Source organism: Diaporthe amygdali (genome assembly GCF_026229845.1).
Source record: "Diaporthe amygdali strain CAA958 chromosome Unknown NODE_3_length_2959817_cov_65_330692, whole genome shotgun sequence".
Taxonomy (NCBI): Eukaryota; Fungi; Ascomycota; class Sordariomycetes; order Diaporthales; family Diaporthaceae; genus Diaporthe; species Diaporthe amygdali.
Window position 1 is genome coordinate 1,273,676 of NW_026517023.1, and position 17,995 is coordinate 1,291,670.

Genomic DNA, 17,995 nt, shown 5'->3' on the forward strand with positions numbered 1-17,995 from the left:
GCTGGCATTCACCATCTCATACCAACATTCGGGCCTGACTTGTTTAGTCACTTATCAGTCCAGCGTCGAGCATCATGTCCTTGGCCGATAGGTTTCTATTTTCCTATGTCATTCCTCTGTTGTAGAATTGCACTTGTCCTTGAGGTATTCATCCCACTTAGCCGGGGTAGTAAGAACAACTCCACAAATTTCGTCGACTTGACAATTAATTCTTTTCCTGCCGCAGGGGACATTATGCCGGATATCCTGGACAACATGAATCTGAAAGAAGGCTTCATCCACCTAGCCCTCCCTGGTTGAGTTGTATTTTTTTTGTTCCAATATTATCCTGAACTGACCTCCGTTACCGATTCTGAGACGCCAACGACGAAGCGCAGATATCACAGCGTCATCCAGTCGCATCTAGACACAGCCGCCGGACGGCACTACGTTCAGGCGAACGATCTTGGAATTCGACAGATTACTAACTTGGATTGGAACAGATTTACCGAGAATGATATTCGCATCATTCTGGACTACACTCCTGCCTCAAGACTTGCATAATTAGTTGGTTTTATGGCTTAGCAACGCCTCGTAGTAAGACGATTAACAACGAACTACTCCAAGACAGGAGATCAGACGCTCCCGCTCATCACTTGCGCTTCAGCTCGAGTGCTCTGAGCCCTCCGGCCGTCCCAGCACGGTCTCACTGGTATGGCACGCAATCCTGGGTCACCTTGCATTCCTATGACCTCTCTCTCTGCTGCCTCTCCAGCTCCTCCCTAAACGCATTCCCTCCCTGCGGCGGCTGCGTCGAGGGGAAATGCGCACTGGTCGGCGTCCCCGCCAGGCTACCAAGGGCATCGCTGTCGCGCCTGGCGTGTCCGAGGAACTCGTTGTTATTCTGCTGGTGGTGGTGATAGACGACGTGCTGCTGGCCCCAGCCATCGTCGTCGGCGCGGGCGGAGTGGTACTGCGGCTCGTCGCGGTAGTGCTGGTCCTCGGGGAGCTGGTCCATGAGGCGGATGGCGGCCTTCTTGTCGCGGCGGCCCAGCCTCTTCGCGCGGCCCTTGGCGATGCCGTAGCCGTGCCTGCTGCGCGACATGATGTTGCCGATGGCGATCTTGCGCGCTTTCCGGTTCCAGAGGCACACGCCGAAGATCATGACCACGCAGAAGCCTAGCACCGTGGGCAGGCCGATGTAGAGCGCGGCGCCGGTGGGCATCTTTGGCGGCGCCTGGTGGTACGTTGGAGTCTTTGTCACGAGCACTGTGGGCCCTTTGTATGACTTCGCGGTCGTGTTCTGGTCGACATCGAGGGCGTTGAGGAACAGCGTGATGTTGACGCCGCTCTTGCCTTGCATCAACTTGCTATCTACTGCCCACGCATAGTATGACCACCCAGCTGTGATCTTGTCTGAGGAAAATGCCTGGGATGCAATTTCGCCGGTCGTGGCGTTTATGTAAGACCCCTCTAGGATCACAGTGGTGTTGGTGGAGTTGAAGACGGAGGTGTCCCAGGTAACTACGTCAAGGTCAGATACCTGCATGTTTTTATTCAGGGTGTTCGGAGATTCATATACCATAGTACGTCGTGCCAGGATAAAGCGAGCTGTTCTGAGACGGCTGACAGAATGGCGCGTTCACCCCATCGGCATTGTTGCATACCATGAACGAGCCAGATCCATCTTTGTTGGTGGCCGTCGGCTCGGGGGGCGCAGTGCCAGTGCTCGTCGTGATCTCAGCGTAATCCGTCCTTGTCACCACAGTCGCAGTCAGGTCGTTTGGAGCAGGAGATATTGTGGTTGTGGCTCCGTCTACGACAGTGACCACTGGCGTCACGGTCACAGGTGTGCCTGACGTGTCAACGCTGACCCATGGGTCTGTTGCTGCTGGTGCTCGAGCTTCCAGAACCGGTGTGACGAGTGGCGGTAGGGCAGATGCGGCTCCGAGGAGCAGTGATGCCGCTGCGAGCAGCTTGGTGCGCGTCAACATTGTGACCTGGGGCTCTGTTTTCTCGCGAGGAATGCCGGTTACGAAGCAATTCCACGGACAGAAGAGCTCTTCTTCTAACCCAAGGAAAACCGATCAATCCAATTGACTCCACAGAAATGAATGACAGAGCAATGGATCAACAACAATCCCAGAGCAGCCTCGCAGATCCGGATGGGAGATGGGCGGCCGCAATGAGTCGCGAAGGTCGAGAACAATCGTCCCTGGAGAAAAGGACGTGGAGCTCGTTAATTAAACAGTGATCGCCCGCCCTTGTCCTTCCTCCTTCAGCGCACCGGCAACGCTCTTAGTGGCTGACCCAGAAGTCGCGCTATCACGCCGACAGGCCAAGCGAGAAAGCTTGGCTACGCGAAATGAGCTCAGGGGCGAAAAGGGACAAGCTTAAATCCAGGCAGAGCTACCCCGGTTGGCGACCAGGGTGGCCCGCGGGGGATGTTCTCCAAGGGCCCATCACAGGGCTGAAGATCTGCATACGTGTTCGAGGCAAGGTTGACTTCGCGGTGGATAGACCACATCGCACAAGAAGTAGACTAATACTGTAAGTGTTCTTAAAATGCACATGATCTTAGGTTCGATCCCCTTCAAAACGCCATTCCCTCAATGCAGACATCGGAAAAGCCTCGAAATTTAACCCTCATGGCTCGCACGCCCTTACTTCTTGGGTTTCTTGTGCTTCTTGTGCTTTTTCTCCCCAAACGCCTCGTTATAAACCTCTTCCGCGGTTTGGCCAGCTTTTCTCTTCTGCTTGCTGCTCTTGACACTGACGACATTGCTTCCCTTGCCCTTTTTCACCTGCTCCTCGGCTTCTTTCCACACGTCGTCGTTGCCCTCGATTTGGTATCTGAGATGTTAAAATTAATAAACGTCCGCTGTGACACTTTCCAGATCTTGTGGATGGACTCACTTCTCAAGAGGAAGAGAGTCAATTAACTCTCTTTGCTGCCTTCTCACCTCCTTCAGCGCCTCATCTCCCTCCTCCTCAAGTTCCTCCTCCAGAGACTTCTCCAAAGGCTGGAACTTGCTGTCGACTATCTCATCGTCGTGCACTCCTGCAGCGTTCTCGCGGCTGACGCCAATGTCCTTCCGGGGCATCTCGGCATCGTAAGCCCCAGAAACAATGCTGCTAAAGTGTGCCGTGACCTTGCGCATGATCTTGATGAACATGGCGAGCAACTGTGACATTTGTAGGGATGGAAGCTCCTCCACCACAGCGTCCATGTCCTTGCGCTGTAGACCGATTGAGAGCAGCATCGATTGCTGAATACCCTTGAGATCGACTGCACCCTTGATGCGTCCCGAGAAGTAGAGCTCTGCTACCCTTGGGATGAGGTCGAGGATGACGTGGTAGTCTAGCAAGTTGTTCGAGTACGACTCTAGGCGCTTGAGATCGTAGGGGGTGAAACGCTCGTCGAGCTCTGCCTTTGATAACGGGCGGGGCTCAACGTCGTCCAAAGCTGCCCCAGCATTGGCACTTTCGTGAATGCTCAGAGCTAAGACGGAGGGGAAGGTTCTGAACTGATAGGAGAGAAGCTCCATGAATCGGCGGTGGAAATCACGAGAGAAGGCACCTTGCCAGCTCCTGTCGCCGCCCCTCTCCAATGCCCTGATCATGACGGTCGTGTGTTCACCTGTCAGTGAGTTGGCCGTCTGTCTCAGATACACCGGCGCGAACGACGCCCGTTTCCAGAACTTGTGCAATGGCTGCGTCAATCCGTAGCTTACGCCGACATAATCGAGCTCTACTGGCCTGCGCTGAGAGAGCACGGAGAATAGCGGCGGCATCTTGGTCTGGTCTCTGATCTTGATATTATCATCCAGGAGGGTCGCATTTGCCAGCTCTGCGTCAGTCACCCTGGTCATCGTCCCCTCGCCCGCAATGTCCGCATCCTCTGAGAGATTCGTGAATCTTCCCTCGTAGTAATCAGTCAAAAGCTGCAGCGCTCTTGAGCCGTAACCCATCGAGGCATAGTCTGGGTTCGTTGCAATCCGGACAATTCTGGCTCCAGAGAGAGAAGCAAACTCTTCATCTTGAAATTGCTGACTGACCAGCCATGGGATCAAATCACCATCAGGTCTTCTTCCCCTGCTCAGAGAGTTGAGCACACTTTGCCGGCTGATCTTACCCTCAAGAGCCACCTGTATGACGCAAAGCGGTTGCGGCAGGCGACTCCCTTCTGTTGCTCCAGGCGGCACCAACACGTACAGCTCATGTGAAGGGGCATCACTCATGAGTTGTAGGTCGTCGGGACTGTTCTTGTAATGGCTTGAAACGTAGAGAGAAACCATCTGCTGGAGAAACTTCTCCGGCACGGGATGGAAGCTGAAGAGGGTATCGCGGTTGACGTGCAGCAGTTCACACTGCGCCGGGTCAGGGCAGCCTTGGCTGAGCTTGGCTTTTGGAAGCGTCGCGTCCAGGCAGAGAAGCTTGTTCAGCCACCTTTCCACAGAATCTCCTTGTGCATAACGAATCGGCTCCGACAAAGTGATTTCCCGCAATGTCCTGCTACCAAGATGAGAGGACTCCTGATTCTTGGCGGCCTTGCCCGTAGATCTGTCCGCAAGCTCACCCTCCCCGTTTGTGACCGCCCCAGGTCTTGACTGCTCTCTTAGCTGCTTGATGAGCTTCAGTGATAGAGAGCGTCCTGTTCCTTCGTAACCATTGATGGTGGATGCCATAAAGACCAGGTATGGGCCCATCAGCTTCCTTACCAATGGTAATGGGATGGCAGCAGCCTCGTCTATGACGACCAATTCTGCTTGACCAAGAACATGCGCATCCTGCGGCCTGATGTACTGAATGGTTTGCCTGTGATCACGGTGAATGTTGACCCTGACAATGGCCTTGTTCAGCTCCGGAGACTGGGACTGGATAATAGAGTAATCAACGTGGTCCATGTAACCCAAGGCGTCGAAGCCCTTGAATATGAACTCAAAAAACGTCTTGAGATTTTCGGGAGAAGGCGAGGTGACGAAGATGTTGCTGTAGCCATACGCAACGGCCGCTGCGACAGCCACACCCATTGCCGCAGATTTGCCTCTTCCTCTCGCAGCGGTCAGTGTGACCGTATTCCTCAAGGTCTTTTCTGAAATGGCATCGCAGAATGTCAATAGAGCTTTGGCTTGATCGACCGTTTTCGCAAGCGTCACGAGTGACCCAACAGGTTTGGTGTCCTGGAGGCTCTCCTTGACCCCATCCAGCTCTTCCTGCGTTGCGCTCTTGGGCTGATCCAAGTCTGGGGGTGGAAGTGCCTTGACATCTTTTCCTCCTGATATGGGCAAGACGTTGAACTCGTCATCGATTACCAGGCACGAGTCGCAGCTGCCGAGTGATAATATGAAACGCTCGTTGAATCTGGCGACAACATCGTCGTAGGCTTCGGTTCGGTATCGCGAGTGGACATCCATGGAGAGTGTGTAGAGGCTCTTCAGACTGTTCATTCCCTTCAAAAGTAGCACCACGAGACCACCGCCCTCGACCGTTTCGATCGTTCGCGCAAGTATGTTTGGAGTCACGGCCTCGAAATCCTGGAGGATACACATTCCGTATGTGTTACCGAGAACCTTTTCTGTCTCCTTGTAGTAGACATATCTGATGTCATGAAGCGAAACGAAAAGTTCGAATGGGTCTTCGGAGTTGGCCTCTCGTGTGCCGCGCTTGATTTCTTTCTTGATCTTCGCCTCGCGCTTCTTTCGATGGCTGGTGAAGTTCAGCAACTTGTTCTTGTACGCCCATAGCACCGACTTGTTCTGTTTGACGTCGACTTGTGAAAGGATGTAGTGCAGGCGGACGATGGTATCCTTGGAGTGGTCGCCGACAACCACAAAGAAACTTCTTTTCTTTTCCTGCACTCCGTTGCGGATGAGCGCTGGGATTCTCGAGTCTCTGCACAAAGGTCAGTAAGGTTTTGATATTTCTATTGGGGTCTTGAAACCTACACTTGCTTGCGCGACATTTTAACGAGGTCGTGTGCGCAGGAGATCTCGAGTCCAGATTGCGACAGGCAAAGAAAATCAGGGACGGATGCGACAAGCAAACAAAATCAGAAGCTACTGAGAGCTTGAACTTTTTTCTGGCAGGCACTTGAAGTTTTTAGTGGGTCTCGCTAGGGTGGTGGGGCGGCCGGCAGGGTCCTCGCGTCCGGAGGAGCAGGGATCGGGTGGCCCGGGGCAGCCGGCGTCACGCCCGACTCTTCAAGTTTGACTTGACCTCAATCCGAGTTCATCACATACACTAATGGAATACCACGGCCACACTCTCAAGAATGACAACCTACGGCGTACACTTCTACACAGGTTTAGCCTACGGCAAAGCATCCCACAACAAATTGTTCCATAGAGATTATACTCCAAAAGCTTAGTTTATAAAAGATTATCCTATGAAAGGTTATCCTATAGGAGATGATCCCACAAGACATTATCCCATAGGAGGTTATCCTATGGGAGGTTATTGTATAAGAGGTTATCCTATAGGAGGTTATTGTATAAGAGGTTATCCTATAGGAGGTTATCCTATATTTACCCTGTGACTAAGGATACAAGACATGAGACTGACAGACGGTCCCTTCTCTAACTTAGTCCCGCTTCGTCACTTGGACCAGCTATGAGTCACGATGCAGATATACGCTACAGAACACGGCTGCAGACTCCTCACTCGAGGCAAGATTGCAATCTATTCCTGCTCAATAGCGCCGTCTAGTTCACCTGACGAGCCATTACTTGTCGCTCAATGCTTTTATACTCATCGTGACAATTAGCTCTTAGGGAAGCCTCAACCCATGCAGGTGGTCATGAATTAATAAGACAGGGACGAGAAATACGGGGACATATGACCACACGAGAGCTGGCCATGATGTACTAGCACCTATTCATAGCTAGAAATACCTCCCGGTCGCAATTATACGGAAGGCTGATCGAGGTTGGAGCCGGTCGGAGTGCAAAGAGCATAATTGTAAAATATTTGCTGGCACGAGGGACAGTACCAGGTGTACGACCAGGACTTCTCGCGCCAGTACCTCATTGGCGACAAATTCTGTCTTCTCGCCATCTGTGAGTCTACTGGTTCCCTGGTCCCTGGAGATGAAGAGCCAAAAAGCTGAAAGGGATCCCGAAATTCCTGCCCGGTACTCGAGAACACGCAGAAAGCAAGCCTAATGGTTCTACGAAGTGGCCCAACTTACAAATCATACTGCAAGCTATGAGAGATCGTTCTCGAAGATGTTGTCTCAAAGTTGATAATCACATATAAGGTTACCCCACGGGAAAATATGGCCTGGATAAGTTATACCCGAATGTTTGTCAACTATAATGGTACAGTCTATGGATACACCGGTCTAGAGGCACAGAAGTAGTACCCTTATAGCATCACACATACTCGCAGGCCAAGTCCAAGGTCTCGATGTAATAGTATGAGCTATGTAGTCGAAGAGAGAAGTACGGATATAGAAGCCCTCTCTAAGCCCCGCCATGAAATCGCCTCCGACGGCCTCTAATGCAGTCCCCCCCAACGACCCCCGTGCAGAAAAAAAAAAACTTATGACGCCGTAGGTGCACACCAAGATTAGATGCGCACTCCCAGCCCGAGGAATCCGGATTCACCACACACACTCTACCTGTCGTGCTTCCTCCGCTCGTGCCGGAGCCTCTTCTGCAGCTTCTTGTACTTCTTCTTCTTCATCTTGAGCTTCCGTTGCCGCTTGACGCTGATCGCCAGCATGCTGTTGCTCCTCGCGTGCTCCTGCGCGTCGCGCGACTCGTCGTAGCGAAGCTGCCGCAGGGCCATGCGGTCGAGGAACGACCGCGGCTCGGCGGCCGCCCCAGCCGCCGAGGAGCCCGGCTGCGGCTCCTCGATGAGCTCCGGGCTGTGCGCCAGGATCTTGACCTCGCCGCTGGCGTCCGTCGATTCCTCGATCGTGAAGACGGCCCTGTACACGCGCGTCTGCGGCTGCTGGTCCTCCTCCGCCGCGAGGGCCTCGTCCGCCCGGGCCTTCTCTGCCGCCTCGGATGTGCCGGTGGCGGATTGCGGTTGCGGTAGGGGTGGGGGGCGGAAGGGCAGGAAGCTGCCGGACATAGAGTTTATTTGAACGGAGACGGTTGCGTCCGTGCCGTCGGCCTGCCTCAGGTCGATCTTGTGCACCCCAGCCTCAGCCTGGTGGGCGGCGTCGGCCTCGCTCTCGATGGAAAGGCTGGCCATGGGCTGTTCTAGGCCTTGGACGGTGCGCGAAATGGTGGACATGACCTCGGAGGGCTTCGTCGTTCCCGCTCGCTGTGTGAAAATCGCTGCGAAGGCATCGTCGGTTATGATTCGGGGTAGGCTGTGTGTCACCGAGATCGGCCTGTGGAGAGAGAAGAACGAGGATAGGGCGAGCGCTGTGGCATACGTCAGCACGGCATACAGAACACGATGAAGGATAATTTAGCTATGCGTACACTCGTTGGGTATACTTTGTGTGCTGGGCACCCTGGGAAGGTCTTGCTTCTCTGGGCTTTCCTTTGCTTTCCGTTTCCTCTTCTCACCGGAAGATTTTGCCTCGGCGGTCTTAGATACGGTGGATGGCTGGACGGACTGGTTGACAGGCAGGTCTCCTGAGTCGTTATCCCGCGATGGCTTGGATGACGAGTATCGTCTCTGCTGGAGGGGTCTACAGCTGAGAGCGACGTTGGCGACGGCGGCTCGTGGGACGGATGAGCTCAAGGATGACAGAAGCGGCGAGTGTGGCGCCGCTGAGGCTACGCGCCGCACCGAGCCAGGCAACATGGCGCCTCTGGAGGATGTGAATGGTATCGAAGGTAGTGAGAGCTTCGACGAGAGCGACAGGGGAGGTAAGGCGAGAGAAGGTGACGGGTCACGATGCGGGCAGAGGGAGTGCTGGCCCGCTTGATCCCTATGTTTGGTCACTGGGGTTGAAGTTGGCAGATGCAGGATCGCCTCATGCGGACAACCTTGAAAGCCTTTGCCCCATTCAAAGGCTTGGCAGAAGGTGGCCAGCTTATCGGCGGCAGATAAGCGGCAGCCAAAGGACCCGGGTGATGTGGTAGTGTCGGTCTAGGGTTGCCTGGCATCACTTAACAATGGGCCTAATTATCCACATGTTCTCAGTACAGAGAGGTATACTGCGCCTACCATCTTAACCTGATCTATTGTGAATATGCGCGTCTTCGCTTCCTTTCTTGAAATTTGATTTAAGTTAAAATAAGACAGACTGTGGGTCTCTTTCTTCCCTTCCAGTTCAGACCATTGCCTGGTTGAGGCTCGCCACCTGCTGCCTTGACCGCCCATACAACTGGCCCCTATTATGCTATGAAGCACACCTCGAGCCGATAAAACACGGGCCAGACCCAATAACCCCTGAGTGATCATGATATAAGTAATATTACACGAACGCGAACGCCTATCGCCCATATGCATGCAGTGAAAACAGAGGATTTATACACTGAATTATCAGACCGGTACACATCTCCCAGGCCCATTAACCGAATCGGTCCTTTCACCCTTTATAAGACAGCCACAGCCAGAACCCCCCAACCATCCACAACACTCTCCACGCCGTGGTCCACAGCTCCCTCCATGCTATCACCAGGGTGTTCCTGCTGCCCTTCTTAACTGTGGCTGCTTTCCAGCGTGACTTCCCGGCATCGTAGTAGTATTCTTCATCCTCGCCAATGTCGATCTCGATCTTCGGCCCGTTGCTCCAGCCCCACCGGCTCCCGTTCTTCTCCCTGTTGGAGCTGTGTCTCGCGAGGCCCTTGGTGTTCCCGCCCGGGCGTTTGGGGGACGCGTTTCGCGCCTGGGATGCGAGGCCGTTTGCCCTGACGCCGGGCGTGAAGGATGCGCTCCTGTCACGTGTTGCGGATCGGTGTGGGGACGCCGAGTTGTATGATGACGCCGAGGATCCATACCCATATCCTGATGAAGCCTGCTCCGAGTCGTAGTCGTCGAGCTTTGCCTTGTACGTCGGAAGCGCGGATCGTGACTTACTGCCCGGCCCACTCGGGTCGAGCGCGAAAGGCTGGAGGCCGAGGATGGGGACGAGAAACGCCCGGATCGTGAGCGCTATAACGCAGACGAACGCGAAGCCGCCGTAGCGCGCGTAGGTAGACAGCTGACTGGGCAGCAGGCACAGGTGTGTTTGGAGGGTATGCTCTTGGTCGCCCGAGAGTGGCTTTCCTTCCGTATCGATGGGGTTGTACATGCTGACCATGACAAAACCTGGCGTGGGGACACCCATGGCCATGCTCACACTCTTGACAGTAATCTCCTTCACATTCGCCTGATTCTCGGCATGCCTGAGCTCGCAGTAGTCGTGGTCGTCGCCGGAGAACGCGTGGATGATATTGCCGATCTTGTTGACCACATCTATCGAGTCCACTTCGTTGAGCACATTCTGGTACTGATAGCCTCTGGACACGGAAATCGCATTCCTGTCGTCCCTGGCTCCGGGGTCCGCCGGGTTCGATGGGGGCCAATGTTCTCGCATCGGCCCGCATTGCGTCCCTGGCGGCCTGTATAATGGCACATGCGAAAGCAGTATTGTTGGCAGTTCCGCCTTGCCCTCGCCTGGGTTCAATGTCGGGATATGGCTGAAGTCCGCCGTAAGCGCGTCCTCGATCTTGTGCTCCTGTAGCACTTCCTCGACGTCCCCGCGAAGACGGCGCAGTTCTCGCTCGACCGCTTTCCGCTTCGATAGCTGCGCCTTGTTCAAAAAGTCCTCTGTTGGTTTGTAGATGTTGGTCAGATCGCCTTTGGCCCTGTCATCTGAAGTGCGGGCGCTCAGAGAAAGCGCGTCTATCGACACAAACGTGTGATTTGCAATGACGTCCACCCTGTTGACATCCCCGAAGTATGCCTCAAAGCGATTTCTCACAGGTACTTTGACCTCAGACCCGAACCCAAGGTCGTGGTTCCCGGGCAAGCTGGCAATCAGCCTTCTTCCTCTTTGGCCTTGCCCAGCTTCTGTGCCGCCCAAATTGAAAGGCTTGACAAACAAATTGCTGAACCTCGCGTATTCCTTCAGCCAGAAATCCTCTCCATACTTTTTCTTCCACTTCTTCGCGTAGCCTACCTCGCCCTTCGGTCGGTGGTTCCAGCTCGGATCCTGAGAATCGCCGTGGAAGGTCCGCCACTCTCTTCCCCCGTCAAACAGGTCGCCCAAGAAGAACACTGTGTCAGGGTGTAATTGTTCTTGCAGCTGGTGATACGACCGGCGCATGTAGTTGTCGGTGACCATGACAGTCAATGAATTGATGGGCCAAGGTCGCCCGGGGTAAGAGTGCGGATCGATCAGCTGAGGATCCGCGACGAAGATCAGATGGTGAGGCGTGGCATCGGATGGCTAAGGATAGTAGGCAATAGTCAGCTTCCTGTGGCTGTTTGGTAGGGTGCCGGCGGCGAGAGGAAGGGGAAGTAATTACCCATTTCTCCCAATTACTCCAATGACAACTCTCAACCTTTGTGTGAAATATCCAGCGCTCCCCCCAGAGTAGAACCAAGGCCCATATTACCACCAGGAGGTGCGGAAAACTGGAAAGGCGACGCAAAGTCAGGTTCCTGCGCAGCTGATGCGCCACCTCGTACAGGAAGGCCAGCGTAGCCCTCTTCCCCCTTGTGTTCCAGAGATGTTGCAGTGACTGCATCTGGTGCTTGAGGTGGCGCAAGAAGTCTCCTACGGGATCCTCCTCTTCGAAGTGAGGATAGTTCTGGCGGAGGTTGGATGGGGCGTAGGGAGCGTAGCCAGACGAGGAGGGAGGGCCGCCATTGCTGCTGCCAGTGTAGCCAGCCATGACAGGGCTAGCATAGGAGGCAGACGGTATGAGGTAGGTCAGGGAGATGTCGAAATGGAGTGTCGAGCGGGTGGTCGGACACGGGAATGTAGGCTATGGAGGCGGTGGTGGTGGCCTTTGTCTGACAGCCATGCCTTGAGTCCAGCCTGCCCAGTTGTACTGTAGGAAGCGCACCATGTAAAGGCGACGGAACGGTACGACCAAGTGCAATGACGACCCCTGACCCGCAGTTCTGGGGAGCTACGTGCGCTGCGCGGCGGGGTGACTGGGGACTTGAAGAGGACTGCAGTGTCAAGAAAGGTTTCAGGAACAGAAGGACGCGTTGTGGCAAGGAATGCACAAGAGCTGCGTACTGACAACTGGCAAACCCATGTCTCATTGACTTTCGCGGGAGCTACAGTGCGGTGCAGTAGCGCGGCGGGAGCTTCAGCTTCGCTAAAACAAAGAGATGAGATGATCTCGACTTGGAGCCGAGGCCCCTGCGTTACTACAGCACTGCACTACACTGCACTTTGCTGCACAGCACGGTAAGCACGGCATATTTGCAGGACTTGGCAATCAACCGCAGCGTGTTCGGCTCGAAATTACTCACTTGCACTTACGCAGTACACATTCCTGGTCAATATAAACGGCATAGCAGGAAACAATTTCATTCGTAATAGAACATACAACTGACTATTGAAGTCAAACGGCAAACCCCCGAGAAATGTAGCAAACCAGCCTTGTCTAAGCCATGTCATGTCATCCCCGCCCCCAAGGAACCGTTCGTCCACAAAATTCCCCGAAATGAACGGCACTGCGACCTTGGCTTCTCCCACCCGACCATACTGACTGGAGAACCTGCAGGTCAGCAGGTCAATGATGGTCACATTGATGTTTTTAGCGTTCCTGACAGACATAGCATGGTCGCGACGAACATGGGGGCCACCTGCCCGTCGAGGCCATGCTGTCTGGAAAATTACTTTTCCTTTCTTGGGCTGTCTTCCAACATAATCTACGACAACAGAGAGGGCAGCCATTTATACAGCCAACCAACGCGCTTTAACTTTATCAAGACTGGCTTGGATGAACTTTGACTGTTTTCTGGTACGTCCAAACTCATGGTATTGCAGTCTCGAAGATCAATTCTCGAGGTCTTTGCTCAGCTATCTTCGTACAACAACGGCATATCACCGGTCAGGACCTCCTTGATTGTCCCTAACGACCTTGGCCTGACCAGTCCCAAAACGGGCCCAAGACGGGTATATATTTACAGTGAATAAGAGCAAAGAAAAGAACCGCCTAGACCGAACAGCCATCGAAAATTGAGGAGGCCATGATGCCTTGGTCTCGGTGTTTTCGCCGGACCACCAATTCCTCCTGCAGATGCATTGAAAATGCCATTGCGCCCTTTGTATCACCGCGAAAGTGAGGCGGATTTACGAGCTTTCAAGTAGGAAGTTAAGGATTGTATCGAATAGTATTGCGAGCGAATCGTGGCATTGCAGGTATTAGGAGCCGGGTCGTATTCCTGACCCCTCAGAAGACCCAGGTGAAGGACTCCTTGACCTCAAACGATATTTTCCGTCTGGGGGAGAAACAGTGTCAGCAAGTATCATTGCCAGGGTATTGCTTTGGAATTGGGAGCGAAGGACACCAACCTGATATCAGCCGAAGAGGCCCCAATTAGGACCTCAAATTTCCCCTCCTCGGCGATCCACGCCTTCAGCGACGTGTCGTAGTACCCGACAGCGTACTTGTCGATTCTGATCTTGAGGTGCTTGGTCTGGTCCCTCTCGAGGAACACCTTCTCGAACGAGACGAGCTCCTTCTCGGGCCTAGGCAGCCTCGACTTCTCGTCCCGCACGTAAATCTGCACCGTCTCGAAGCCGTCGACGTCGCCAATGTTACTCACGGCCATGAGCAGCTCGAGCGGCTCGCCCTCGGAGAGGACCCGCGCGCTGAGCGACGGCCGCCCGTACTCGAAGGTCGTGTAGGACAGGCCGTGGCCGAAGGGGAACAGCGGTGCGATGTTGGCACGCTCATAGTGCCTGTAGCCGATGTACAGCCCCTCTCCGTAGACGACACCGAGGTTCTCGCCGGGCCAGTTGTGGTAGGCCGGGGTGTCTGTGAGGGCCTTGGGGAAAGTGCACTGTGGAAGACCGTTAATAAGCAGTTCGTGTTGAGATGTCATTCATGGATGGGTCAGTACTCACCGGAAGCTTCCCACTGGGGTTCTTGAAACCGAACAGCACGTCTGCCAGTGCATTGCCTGCCTCTTGCCCCTGATACCACGCCTGGACGATCGCAGGCACCTCGTCAACCCATGGCATCGTCACTGGTGATCCGGACTGGTTCACAACAACGGTATTTGGGTTCGCCTTGACGACAGCCTGGACCAGGCGGTCCTGGCTACCATCCGACGGCAGGTCCATCGTCTGCCTGTCGTATCCCTCAGACTCCCACTCCGCATCGAGTCCCACAATGACGACGGCAACGTCGGCCTGCTTTGCGGCCTCAATGGCCTCCTGGAGATAGTCAACCTTGTCCTCCTGCTTGAAGCCGATGCGGCAGCCTCCGTACTTGTGCGTCATGTTGAACTGTTTCTGCTTCGAAATCGGCCGCAGCTCGTTCGTCATCTCGACCTTGAGCTCCACCGCCTTGCCGGCTTCCATGTCCACCTCCACAAGGTAGTCCACCGATCCGTCGAACATGGCCTCGCCCTCTTCCGTCCAGTCCCAGAGGTCCAAAGCGAGCTTGTCGTTGAGGTACAATTTGCCCGGCCCGACGCTCATAAAACTAATCGTGTGTTTCCCTGTGATTGTTGGTGTCAAGGACGTCCTCGCGATCGCCGACCATTCCGGGCCGACCTGTGCGAGCGGTGCCGAGTCCCATAGGAAGAGATCTGTGTTCGTCCTTCTCTGCTGCACGACCGGTGCACCCTTGAACTGGTCGCCTACGAACCAGTCAATTGTTACACCCGGCTTCCCGTCTTCCGTTTTGCAGTAGGGTGATGCAACAGGGAGCCACTTGTTGATGTGGCAGCCCTGGGCGTAGATGACCTCCTGCTCGGCGGCTTTCTTGATGCTTTCCAAGGGGAGTGTGTTGTAATAGGGGTTCAGACTCGCACTTCCTCCACCCCCAGCGATTGCGCGGTTGGCGTTGGGGCCGATCACAGCCAGCTTCGCAGTCTTCGGGTTGATCGGGAGGATGCCGCCCTCGTTCTTGAGGAGCGTCAGACCTTGAGTTCCAGCCTCCCTGATCAACTCCCGCGTTTCGGCCCGGTTGTCTTGCCTTTCTGGCTCCTCGGTGTATGCTTCGCCACCCGTGACTCGGTGGACCAGTGTCAGCGCATTTTCAGCAGCTTGGTCGATGTCCGCCTGCAAGAGATCTCCGCTTTTAAGCGCGTCTAGGACTTTTTCAAACCTCCAATTTGTCGAAAAGGGAAATTCGATGTCGCACCCAGCCACGATAGACTCCACGGTCGAGTTTATGCCGCCCCAGTCTGAAATGACTGTCCTGTGGGCATGGTCAGAGTTTCTGCTTCTTATTTTGTGACAAAACAGACGACTTACCCATCATAGCCCCACTCGCCTCGCAAGATATCCTTCAGGGTGTGCTTGTTCATGTCTGCATGAACACCATTCACGAGATTGTACGACGACATAATAGCCCACGGGTTTGCCTCCCGCACAGCAATTTCGAACGGCTTGAGATATAGCTCTCGCAGCGGCCGCTCCTGTACAATAGAATCTATCGTTAATCGATGAGTCTCCTGCTCGTTTCCGACAAAGTCTGCCCGAAATGTCAGCAATATTACACATCGAGTCTCAAACCTGGTGCCACGAACGTTTGATAGTGGCAGCAACCCCTTTCTGCTGCAATCCCTGGATGTACTGTGCCGCGAGTTTCCCTGTGAGAAGCGGATCCTCGGAGAAGGACTCGAAGTTCCTGCCTCCGAGAGGATGACGATGCATGCAGACAGTAGGCGCAAGCAATATATGAGCCGACCTCGCCTTGACCTCATTCGCAAGATGTTGGCCGACCTCGTACAGTAGGTCCTGATTCCATGTTGCGGCGAGTGAGACTCCGCAGGGAAATAAAGCTGCCTGGATATCATTTAGTACGTTTACAGCCAATTGTGGAGCCTTAGGGATCTGTCACTCACCTTTGTACCGCCGACAAAGATTCCTCCTCGGGCACCGTTCGGCCCATCGCTTGTTTTTGCTGCTGGGATCCCTTTCGAATTGATGGCTTTCGTCCTCCAGAAGTCTGCAGCGGTGAGAAGTGAAACCTAACCAACATCAGCAACTTTCGTCGGATAATATCGTGAGGCATCAATCCTCGATTCACCTTTTCCTCTTGAGTGAGTTGTGACAGTTTCTTCTTGGCCCACAATCTCTCACTCGACAGATGGCTTCGATGCTCTTGAACAGGACTCTCCGGTGGTGTGACCTCTGTATCCGGGGTGGAAACTGTGCCAGCGCTTCCCATGCCCAGAGGGGAGGAGTCAGCGTCCACGTCGCTGTCCAGAGCCATGTCCCTGGCAACTTCTGATATGATGGCCATCTTGGCTAGCAGTTTATTAGATCACCGTACTTCTGATGTGTCTTGGCTTAACTTTGAAGATTGGTAGTGAGACCGAGGATCCCAACACATGCTAAAAAGTCCAGCTTCCAGGTCGAGGGTATGGAACGAGCGTGGGTATCTGACTATCAACCAAGAGATAAGATGGATCAAAGACCAGTGACCAATGCTTTCTTCACTTGAACAAGGCTGGATACGTGTGTTGGCTGACTGGCACCAACACACCCACACCGAGGGCGAGTCACGGGGATGGCTTGATATCTATATAAGCCGTACGCGATGGATCAGCAGGTCCGGAGCATGGCTGCTCCACCCCTGCCGAGATTTAGCCGCCCCAAATGAATTGTTCGGAAAGACCATCGAGTGAGAGCCCAAGTGCCATAAAGATCCGTCCTTGGCACTGAGGTCCGTTTCATACCACCGATGAACTGTGTTTGGGGGTGCCTCACGCCTTGGATTCATCAACATGAAATATGACGGATAATAATAAGTAACAGCACGTTGGAGATGTGGTGTGGTCTGCAGGACACGTCCGCCCGATGCTCGTGTGGATCGACACCATTGATTGAGCCAAGAGAGCTAGGAGGAGGCATACCGGAAGAGGGCCGGCGTGGAGAGTAGGGATAGACCCTGTGAGCACTGTTGAAGTGCATCTGATTCCGTCACTTGACTGCTGGTGCTTTAGAGATCCAATTTATTGCGGCTCGCAATGGGGGGATAGCTAGATCGGTAGGGACGGACCGAGTGAGCGGTGGTATTGTAAGGGGTCGCAGTTCGGATGATGAGACCTTGAACGGGCCCATCTATCCCAAGAGCTGGCCATCTTTTGTCTAATGGAAGGATGGATGGAATGAAGATACGTGTATTCACGAGCGCAGGTATGGCCCCGTTCGATCATGCCTGCTGAAAGCTGCGACATTTTCCTCCGTATCTGCGTTGGTCGTTGAATCGCTCGGTCTCAAGCTGCCGAGGATCGACTACGAAAGAGGCCTTGTAGTGCGTCGGGGGCGGAACATGAGAGCTCAATAGGGAACTCTTCTCGAAGCTTGTACATCTTGAGGAGCATGCAGAGGAGACGCCACTCGGGGCTTTTCCTGCTTCTTCTCCAATGGTTGCAGTGCAGGGGCAGGGGAAGCATCCTTGGCCTGCGGCGTGGAGGCAGGGTGAAGGTGGGAGGTGGGAAGGTGTGGCAGACCCAACCGATGTTCCTGAATGCACTCCACGGTTTCTTCGGGACTGACGGCTCGAGACAGAGGGCTGGGAACGGGGATCCTTGTCCACGAGGCGGTTTGTAGTCCCGGCGGCTCTCACCTGCCGCTGCCGCCGACATTCTAGTAGCACAGCAAGGTACCAGAATACCACAGTTCTAGAGTACATAAGCAATTCGATGCCCAGGCTTATGACATACTCGAATGCCTGCTGTTCCAGTTGCGACGCTTTCAGCTTTTGCTAGGTTGATCAGGGCCGAGGACCGTCTGCCCTCCTTCCGACGTCAAGTCCGCCTCCAAGCCGAGCAGGGCGCCGCTTTATCGTTGGTTCGAAGGATTATACTCGTACCTGTCAACCGAGGTATATGCAGATTGCGTTCATGGGTAGAGGCTCGCCGGGATCTGCCGTGCCGCCATCAAGAGTTTCATAGCACTCCATGCTCGTGACGGCAC

General features: G+C 54.3%; 4 protein-coding genes across 4 annotated transcripts; all 4 read right to left on the reverse strand.

Annotated features, from left to right (window-relative positions):
• Positions 1-724: 724 nt before the first annotated feature.
• J7T55_002779 (uncharacterized protein) lies at positions 725-1,973 on the reverse strand (the record flags this gene model as incomplete). Its single annotated transcript, XM_053137888.1, has 2 exons — positions 725-1,503; positions 1,562-1,973. The coding sequence occupies 2 exons, from the start codon at positions 1,971-1,973 to the stop codon at positions 725-727; spliced, it is 1,191 nt and encodes a 396-aa protein (XP_052998648.1).
• Positions 1,974-2,642: 669 nt separating this feature from the next.
• J7T55_002780 (tpase family protein) lies at positions 2,643-5,944 on the reverse strand (the record flags this gene model as incomplete). The annotated part of the gene is made up of 3 exons (XM_053137889.1): positions 2,643-2,832; positions 2,896-5,874; positions 5,928-5,944. The coding sequence occupies 3 exons, from the start codon at positions 5,942-5,944 to the stop codon at positions 2,643-2,645; spliced, it is 3,186 nt and encodes a 1,061-aa protein (XP_052998649.1).
• Positions 5,945-7,596: 1,652 nt separating this feature from the next.
• J7T55_002781 (cell division control protein 1) lies at positions 7,597-11,768 on the reverse strand (the record flags this gene model as incomplete). The annotated part of the gene is made up of 4 exons (XM_053137890.1): positions 7,597-8,357; positions 8,418-8,872; positions 9,534-11,320; positions 11,490-11,768. 4 exons carry the CDS (start codon positions 11,766-11,768, stop codon positions 7,597-7,599), a joined length of 3,282 nt encoding a protein of 1,093 aa, XP_052998650.1.
• Positions 11,769-13,286: 1,518 nt separating this feature from the next.
• On the reverse strand, positions 13,287-16,316 carry J7T55_002782 (glycosyl hydrolase family 3 N terminal domain-containing protein; the record flags this gene model as incomplete). Its single annotated transcript, XM_053137891.1, has 7 exons — positions 13,287-13,335; positions 13,409-13,899; positions 13,964-15,266; positions 15,323-15,542; positions 15,598-15,808; positions 15,916-16,041; positions 16,101-16,316. The coding sequence occupies 7 exons, from the start codon at positions 16,314-16,316 to the stop codon at positions 13,287-13,289; spliced, it is 2,616 nt and encodes an 871-aa protein (XP_052998651.1).
• Between the last annotated feature and the right edge of the window lie 1,679 nt (positions 16,317-17,995).